Consider the following 9,621-nt stretch of genomic DNA (forward strand, 5'->3'; position numbering starts at 1 on the left):
ACGTAGCTCAATGATGTTCACGGGAATGAATCCCTATGGTAGAGTACTCTCGGTTTTATTATTGCTGTTTGTGTCTCCCTGCCATAATTATGCAGATATCCATATCCGGTCGTGAGAGTATATACTCCTGTGTCATCATCCTTGATTTATCTTAATTCGATCGGTCACCGATCATCGTAAATTAAAGCCGCATATTCACATGGAATTAAGCAGCTGGTTGGCCGCGTTGTTTTCAGCTAGCCGGTTTGGATATTTAGCTACACGTAAAACGAGAAACAGGATTAGCATATGATTAATCAGGTATTAATTATTAAAAATTTAAAAATAAATTTATTTGGTTTTTTAAAGCATCTTTTATATAGAAAATTTTTATGCAAAATACACTGTTTAGTAGTTTAAAAAACGTGCTAATGAAAAAGGAGGAACAGCTAAGCTGAACTAGCTCATTTTTCCAACTTACCACTCTCCATTTTCCACGTGCACTCTTTTTAGTACTGAACAGTGCATTTTTTTAAAAAAAATTCTATACAAAAGTTGCTTTAAAAAAAATCATATGAATCTATTTTTTATGTTATTTTTAGCTAATATTTAATTAATTATACATTAATAAACCACCACAGTTTTCGTGCGGGGAGATGCTGCGCGTAGGTCGCTGTCCATGGCGAGAAAGTTATTTTATTTAGATGTCTTTTTTACCAATATCATGAGCAATGGTTCGTAATTACGGACTAAAAATTGTTGGAATTTCGGGTCTATCAAATCCCTGATAAAAAAACTGTTTTACCCGAAAGTTTGGATTTATTTGGCAAGAAATATTCAAATTTGACCTAATTTTAATTAAAAAATAAATTACTTTAGAACAAAATTGCCGTAATTTTCGAAATTTTGGTACTGTCGATACCCAACCGAAATAATGAACACTAAAACTTCTTATCATCAGTAGCTGCTAAATATATTATGAAAATTTAATCAATTATAGATTTAATGAAACTATGCTGGTGTTATAAATACTAGTAATTTTTTCTATATAATTAGTCAAACTGAGAGTAATTTAACTTTGACTAAAGTCGAAACGTCTTATAACTTTGACTAAAGTTAAACTGATAGTAGTTTAACTTTGACTAAATAAATTGGAGCCAGCAGTTGGTTATACTATTAACCTTGCTCTAACTTTTATATAACTGCTGCACGGTGAGGAGTCCAAATGGCCGGCATCACATATTCATTTATTAATTGGTCATAGCCACCAGTCCTGCTGGTGTGTTATTATTCAAAGGTCAAACCATGTGTTATTGCTCTGGACAAAGTTCAGAAGCATGTGCCTGCTAAAGCTTGAATCAGTTGGAAGTAATAGTTGAAATTACATGTGTACGATTAACATCTATCTATTATATTATATAATAAAAGTTCATTAAACTTCTTACAAACGATCCTATACTGCCACCTAACGCTTCCTACGAACATTCCTAAATTGCCATGTGGTGCTCCTTCAAACACTTCTAAACCGCCACGTGGCACTTTAGAACTAACCATTGATTTTTACTTGGTGAGTTTGTTATTTCTTTACCATTAGATTAGATCCATTTAAAAGGTCCCCGCTTCCGCTTATTATCAGGTATATACAAGATAATTTTTACGAGAAAAATTGGGAGGGCGCTACGCGTCGGGCGTCCAATCTGGGGTGGGAAAATCGACCACCCACGTCAGCTGACGTCAGCATGTATGCGTGCATGCAAAACTACTTTAAACTATTTTTTCTCTTAAATTATTTATTCAAATCATGATCCGATTGCACCATTAAATTCGTTGCAATTAAATGTTTAAAACAAGACAACACATAGATATATTTCGATGAAAATTGTTTTAGCTTATTATTAAATTATTTTTAAATATTGCACGCTGTTCCATTAAGTATATCAGAATTGTTTCACTAAGTAGATCGAAAATGTTTCAATCGTTTAAATCGGACGTTGTTTGACCGAAGTTGACCATCTACGTGGCATTCTACGTAGGCAGCTCATTTGCAAATAGCCCCTTCGTGCTACAGTAGAGCACTGGGCGCCACAAAAATCCCCAAATCTCTCGGCCGCCTCCGTCGTCACCTTGCCCGCCGCCGCCTCATGTCATCCTCGTCGCCGCACATCGTCCTCGTCGCGCACCACGGCTGTGCCGCCTCGCTCATCACGTTCTCCGGCCTCGCCGTGTCCCTGGACGTGCACTCCGCCGCAGCGATCGCGTCCCTCCCGGCGTCCTCCGTCGCCGCCGTCACGCTCCCGGAGGTCAAGCTCGACGACAACCCCACCGGTGGGCTGGCGCCGTACAGCCCGCCGTCGCTAAGTACCTCACCATGGACACCCCACAGGACGCCGCCCGATGGCGAGATCCTCCACCTGCTCCACCTCTACTACCTGGTTCTTGCCACCGAAGGACAGGACAAGCGACAGCGGCGGCGGCGGCGTGGGCAGCAAGGAGGAGGAGGACGAGGCGTGGGACGAGTGGCTGGCGAAGCCGATCCACGAGCGGATGCCATGGCAGATGCCGCCGGCGACGGAGCTGCAGGACGCCGGGGTGATGTTCCGCGCCAAGAGGCCGCCGTGCAGCCTTGTCGACGTCACGTTCAGCCGGCGTACGTGACGGCGTGCTGGAGATCCCACCGTGGAGAACTACGCCAACTGCGCCATACCCGCTAACCTGGTGGCGTACGAGCAGAACCGGGGCCGGTGGGAGATGCAGCGGGTGGCGAGCTACGTGCTCCTCATGTCGTCGGCCGCAGCTGGAGGCCGTGACCAACTGCTACGGCGAGCTGTACGGCGACATGATGGAGTATTGCGGCCGGAGCTGGAAGCCTGGAACCGGCACCGCGCCATGCTGGTGCATGACTACCATCCCACCGTTCTACCCTACTACCTGTTAGGATTTACGTGAAATATTGTTTCATACGGTTTGGATAGGGTTGTTAGCTCTAGATAAAGTTTGTTGTTATCCCTCTGTATTAGGAGATGAGCTCAACAACCCTGCCGGCTATATATATGCATGTACTTGTGATCAGCCTGATTTGAGGCTTCTGAATTAACACGAAACCACCCACCGAGGTGTTCTCCACGCTTGCACCTCTGTTCTTTACATGGTATCAGAGCAAAACTCCATCTAGATTAGTCTCATGGGGAGTTCCTCCTCCTCCACCGCTTTTGCAAACCCTTTGTTCGGCGTCCAAGTTTCTGAGAAACTCACCAAGCAAAATCACTCCCTCTGGTCGGTGCAAGTTCTCACAGCCCTAAGGGGTGCGCGACTGGAGGGCCATGTCCTCGGAACATCCGTTCCGCCAGAAGCCGAGCTTGAGCAGAAGGAAGGAGAAAAAGGAGAGAAGACCGTCAGAGTCCCAAACCCGGCGTATGGCGAATGGTTTGCCACTGACCAACAGGTCCTTGGTTTTCTGTTCACCTCCCTGACCAGGGAGATTCTGTCGCAAGTCGCAGGCGCACCGACGGCAGCCGCGGCATGGAAGACGATCGAGAACACGTTCTCGACACGATCTCGCGCAGGCGCGATCAACGTTAGATTGGCTCTCACCACCACTCAGAAGGGCCAATCGACTGTCACTGAGTACGTCAACAAGATGCGTGCTCTCGGTGACGAAATTGCTGCAACAGGGAAGCCAATAGATGATGAAGAACTTGTTGCTTACATTATTAATGGTCTTGATTCAGAGTTTGATCCAGTGGTGGAAGCCCTCGTCGCCAAGAATGCATCTGTCACAGTTGCAGAGGTCTACTCACAGCTTCTTGGCTTTGAAAACAGGGTGAAGATCTGAACGGCGTGCGCTGCTATGAGTGGAAACCGTGGCGGTGGAAATCAGGGACATGGTGGCGGCAACCCCCGCGGCCGCGGCGCTGGACGCGGCGGCAGTGGCCAAGGTGGTGGGCGCGGCCGTGGCAATGGACGCGGCGGCGCTGATAACAGACCCACCTGCCAAGTCTGTCACAAGAAAGGGCATGTGGCGGCGGACTGCTGGCACCGCTACGACGAGAACTACGTCCCCGATGAGAAGCTAGGAGGCGCTGCGACGCACGCTTACGGTGTTGACACCAATTGGTATGTTGACACCGGGGCAACCGACCACATCACCGGGCAGCTAGACAAGCTGACCACACGGGAGAAGTACAAGGGCACCGACCAAATCCACACAGCTAGTGTTGAAGGTATGGATATACAGCATATTGGTCATTCCTATGTGCCTACATCTAGCCGCCCCCTCCATCTTAAAAATATTTTGCATGTTCCTAAGGCGTCAAAAAATCTTGTTTCAGTTCATAGACTTGTTGCTGATAATTATGCATTCCTTGAGATTCATCAAAAGTATTTTTTAATTAAGGACAAGGTCACGAGGAGGACAATTCTTGAAGGACCATGTCGGTGCGGTCTCTACCCCTTGCCTGCTGGAGATCCAATAAAACAAGTCTTTGCTGTGATGCCATCGTTCGAGCAATGGCATGGTCGTCTAGGGCATGCCTCAAAGCCCATTGTTCTTAGGGTTATTAATCAAAATAAATTGCCTTGTAGCAATGAGTCTCCTAGTGAGTCTGTTTGTGATGCTTGTCAACAGGGAAAGTCTCACCAGTTGCCATTTCCTAAGTCTTTTAGTGTCTCTAGTAATCCTTTGGAACTTATTCATTCAGATGTATGGGGTCCTGCCTCTGACTCCGTTGGAGCCAAGCGCTATTATGTGAGTTTTATTGATGATTATAGTAAGTTTGTGTGGATCTACTTTCTTAAATTTAAGTCTGAAGTTTTTGAGAAATTTAAAGAGTTCCAAAGCATGGTTGAGAGACAATTTAATCGTAAGATTGTAGGCATGCAAACAGATTGGGGAGGAGAGTATCAAAAATTGAATTCCTTCTTTAAGAAAATTAGCATAGCACATCAAGTGTCGTGCCCTCATACCCATCAACAAAATGGTGCCGTTGAATGGAAACACCGTCATATTGTTGAGATTGGGCTATCTCTCCTTGCTCATGCATCTATGCCTTTGAAATTTTGGGACGAAGCTTTTCTTGCAACCACTTATCTCATTAATCGCTTGCCTAGCAAAGTAATCGACTTTGACACACATCTTGCACGCCTTTTTCACCAACAACCTGATTATAAATCTCTTTGAACTTTTGGTTGTGCTTGTTGGCCTAATCTTCGTCCCTACAATATTCACAAATTGCAATTCCGGTCCAAACAATGTGTCTTTCTTGGTTTTAGCAATTTACATAAGGGGTTTAAGTGCTTAGAAGTGGCAACCGGTCGAGTCTATATTTCCCGTGATGTCACCTTTGATGAACAGGAATTTCCTTTCTCCAAGCTTCAGCCAAATGCTGGAGCGCGTCTACGTGCTGAAATTTCCCTTCTTCCTGCTGATCTTACATCGCATGCATCTAATCAAGGGGGAGTAGCACATAGCAATGATCATATGCATAATATCTTACCTGTTGTTGCTGATTCCTCTTTTGAGAATGATGCTGTAGATGACACTGAGGCAGATGCTAGCAACAGCAATGCAGAGATTAACGCAGAACAACCTGATGGAACTCATCCTGGTGCATCAACCGGGGTACACACAGCAGAAACAGAAGTGGCGGAAGAATCGCCGTCTCGTACTGATCAGTGGCGCGCCATGCAGGCCCCCGAGCAACCTGCGACCGCCACCGAACCAGCAGCCGCCACGTCGTCGGCTGTACAGAGCTCCCGCGCGAGTTCTCGCTCCATCGCAAGCCACCACCAGCCCGGAGGTGACACGTCGCTAGGGCCTCGTCATGATGCGGCAGGATCGTCTGCGGCTCCGGAGGTTATCGCTGAAATAGAGCAAGGTGAGATTAATGGTAGACCAAAAACTAGACTCCAAAGTGGGATTAGAAAAGAGAAAATTTATACTGATGGTACAGTCAAATATGGTTGTTTTACATCCTCTGGGGAACCACAAAATCTAGCTGAGGCTCTAGGAGATAAGAACTGGAAAGAGGCTATGGATAAAGAATATCATGCATTAATGAAAAATGAAACATGGCATTTAGTTCCTCCTAAAAAGGGAATTAATATTATAGACTGTAAGTGGGTCTATAAAATTAAAAGAAAGGCTGATGGGAGTTTAGATAGATACAAGGCTAGATTGGTTGCAAAGGGTTTCAAGCAGAGGTATGGCATAGATTATGAAGATACCTTTAGCCCAGTTGTTAAAGCTGCAACCATAAGAACTGTTCTATCCTTAGCAGTCTCTAAAGGTTGGAGTCTTCGTCAGTTAGATGTTCAAAATGCCTTCTTGCATGGAGTTCTAGAAGAAGAGGTGTATATGAGACAACCACTAGGATATGTAAAATCTGAGGCACTTAACTATGTGTGCAAATTAGATAAGGCATTGTATGGATTGAAACAGGCACCTAGGGCCTGGTATTCGAGGCTGAGTACAAAGTTGAATGAGTTGGGGTTTGTGTCATCAAAATCAAATACATCTCTGTTTTTCTATGATAAGAATGGAGTTACTATGTTTATGCTTGTATATATTGATGACATCATTGTGGCTAGTTCTTCCGAAAATGCCACCTCAGCTCTTCTGCTCTTCTGCAGGATTTGAATCAGGAGTTTGCACTGAAGGATTTGGGAGATCTTCACTTCTTCCTAGGAATTGAGGTTAAAAAGTTAAATGATGGGCTACTGCTAACACAGGAAAAGTATGCCTCAGATGTCCTGAGAAGGGTAGGTATGAGTGACTGTAAACCAGTGAATACACCTCTGTCCATCTCTGAAAAGTTGTCAAGTCAAGGGGGGAGCGTCCCTTGGTCCCAATGATAGCACTCAGTATCGCAGCATAGTTGGAGCACTGCAGTATTTGACATTAACAAGACCAGATATATCATTTTCAGTAAACAAGGTATGTCAGTATTTACATGCTCCAACTACAGATCATTGGGCAGCGGTAAAAAGAATATTGAGGTATATAGAACATACTGTGAAACTTGGTCTACAGATTAACAAGTCTAGTTCTTTGCTTGTTAGTGCATTTACTGATGCAGATTGGGCAGGCTGTCTTGATGACAGAAGATCCACTGGAGGATTTGCTGTTTTTGTAGGACCTAACCTTGTATCTTGGAGTGCACGAAAACAAGCTACAGTCTCTAGATCAAGTACTGAAGCTGAATACAAGGCATTGGCAAATACAACAGCGGAAATTATGTGGATACAAACATTACTTCAGGAACTTGGTGTAAAAGGGCCTAGAGCCGCTAAGGTATGGTGTGATAATATTGGAGCTAAATACTTAACAGCAAATCCAGTTTTTCATGCCAGAACAAAGCATATAGAGGTGGATTATCATTTTGTTAGAGAACGAGTTGCTCGCAAGTTACTTGAGGTAGAGTATGTCTCATCTAAAGATCAAGTTGCAGATGGCTTTATCAAGACCTTGACAGTAAGGCAGATGGAGATGTTTAGAAACAATCTGAACCTGGTAGGTTGAGATTGAGGGGGTGTTAGGATTTACGTGAAATATTGTTTCATACGGTTTGGATAGGGTTGTTAGCTCTAGATAAAGTTTGTTGTTATCCCTCTGTATTAGGAGATGAGCTCAACAACCCTGCCGACTGTATATATGCATGTACTTGTGATCAGCCTGATTTGAGGCTTCTGAATTAACACGAAACCACCCACCGAGGTGTTCTCCACGCTTGCACCTCTGTTCTTTACACTACCATCCCCTTCCCAGCTAATAACACACGTACTATTACATGTATCGTATCGTCACCACGCCGCTGATGTTGGCGCCGGCGGGGACATCATCGAGCTTGACCTCTGAGAGCGTGACGGCGTCGACGAAGGACGTCGGGAGGGACGCGATCGCCGCGGTAGGATGCACGTCCATGGACGAGGCACCGCACCAGCTCGACCATCAGTATGATGTGGCCGGCGAAGGGGCTGGCGACGAGGACGACGTGTGGCGGCGGCGGGCGAGGTGACGACGGAGGCGGCCGAGGGATTTGGGGATTTTTTTTTTTGGTGCCCAGGGCTCTACTGTAGCACGAAGGGGCTATTTGCAAATGAGCTGCCTACGTGGAATGCCTTGTAGACGGTCAACTTCGGTCAAACAGGGTATGGACCGGCTACGATTCATTAAAAGATCTAGATGTGCAATTTATAAGATTATGGACCTAAGTGACACCCGCACTCAAGTTTAAGGACCAGCAATATATTTTACTCTAAGTAAAATATTGATCACATATAATAGTTATATTGTAGTGCTGAATACATAGGGCCGACATAATTATTTTTAAATAACTTAGCCAACATATAATAATTAATGTCATGATTATTTTTTTAAATAGTTTCGCATGACAGAAAGGATCAGCATGATCTCAAATATACATTGACAAATATATAACACTAATTCAAATCCACATGCGGGGAGAGTGGAACAACATTGTGGTTTTTCAATTAGATTTGATATAATTTTAGTTAATGTGAGATTAAGATTCTCAATTTTTGTTATAATTTTTATAACTATTTGATTGGAATTTCCAAGCTATGATCTTGCCATAATACAACCCCTTAATCCATCACAGGAATTATAGTCAAATATGTCTTTTCTTTGCCAAATAGATACGATAACAAATCAACAATCCTATGCATTCAACTTTTATCATATATTTTCTTATAGTAGATGATGTATGCCATACACCCTACCTAAGTGACTATAAGTGCACTCTAACAAATTAATTACTTTAAATAATTTTGGAAAAAATAAATATATTCTTAGGATTAGCAAAGATGTCTCATGCAATTATGAACAATACATAGACGAAAACAAACCAGACGCTGAACTACTGATCTTTATCAAAATATAAACAATGATATGGTGCTCCGAAGATTGTCACGGTCATACATCTGGTTAGATATGACTTTTTAATGATCAATCTCGCTCATTTCAAAAGAGAAATGATTGTTTCTACACAAAACTTTAAGAAAAACAAATTTTCATTGGAAAAATACTTTAATCACGTACCTTCTCTCTTTTTATTCCTTGATGGACACCAAGCATGCTATGCAAAATAAACCCATTTATATACTTTTATATGCTCATATTTTTAACAAATACTATGAATATATTGCACAAAAAGACAAGTAGAAGCGGATAGATCTTTATAAATCAATAAAGCTCTTAACTGAGACATATTAAACTTATAAAACACAAACAAAAGATAATGGTAATATTGTTTTACCAAATTTACTTACTGCGATGGACCTATTATTTTATACCATCTTAAGAACTCAAACCCATTGATCTATGTTAAAGAAAACAAACTCCCTTCACCCTACCATATGATTCCCTCCACTTTTATTATATGTGCATGTACTCTCTCCCATCCTATTCTCTCCCATTCAACTTCTTCCTCTCCTTTCTTTAACTAACAACTTATTAATATAAAAACAATCAATAAATAAGAAGCTAAAAAATCATAATTATTAAGCCTTTAGTTTGTTTGAACTATTGCTTTATTTATAATCAAATAAATAATTTAAGATCCATATTCCTCATATTTTTTTACTTTATAAAAAATAAAATATGTCATTTGAACATAGACCCATGTC

The 9,621-nt window shown here is 42.7% G+C and overlaps 1 protein-coding gene and 1 non-coding gene across 2 annotated transcripts; both read left to right on the forward strand.

The window, feature by feature from the left end:
* The first annotated feature begins 3,655 nt into the window (after positions 1-3,655).
* Positions 3,656-3,794, forward strand: LOC127778187 (small nucleolar RNA Z247). The gene has a single exon (XR_008018453.1). It is a non-coding gene; the product is annotated as a small nucleolar RNA Z247 (small nucleolar RNA).
* Positions 3,795-3,826: 32 nt separating this feature from the next.
* LOC127776994 (uncharacterized) lies at positions 3,827-7,109 on the forward strand. Its single transcript, XM_052303522.1, has 4 exons — positions 3,827-4,199; positions 5,511-5,719; positions 6,607-6,669; positions 7,053-7,109. Exons 1-4 carry the CDS (start codon positions 3,827-3,829, stop codon positions 7,107-7,109), a joined length of 702 nt encoding a protein of 233 aa, XP_052159482.1.
* Positions 7,110-9,621: the final 2,512 nt, after the last annotated feature.

This window comes from Oryza glaberrima, chromosome 6 (genome assembly GCF_000147395.1).
Source record: "Oryza glaberrima chromosome 6, OglaRS2, whole genome shotgun sequence".
Taxonomy (NCBI): domain Eukaryota; kingdom Viridiplantae; phylum Streptophyta; class Magnoliopsida; order Poales; family Poaceae; genus Oryza; species Oryza glaberrima.

What these genes read in the sequence shown, in the direction of transcription:
- LOC127776994 (XM_052303522.1), top strand. Translation starts at nt 3,827, where the DNA reads ATGAGTGGAAACCGTGGCGGTGGAAATCAGGGACATGGTGGCGGCAAC. An exon ending in CCACACAGCTAGTGTTGAAG is followed by an intron (nt 4,200 to 5,510) that starts GTATGGATATAC and finishes ATGATGCTGTAG; the next exon opens with ATGACACTGAGGCAGATGCT. An exon ending in ACTTCTTCCTAGGAATTGAG is followed by an intron (nt 6,670 to 7,052) that starts GTTAAAAAGTTA and finishes TTACTGATGCAG; the next exon opens with ATTGGGCAGGCTGTCTTGAT.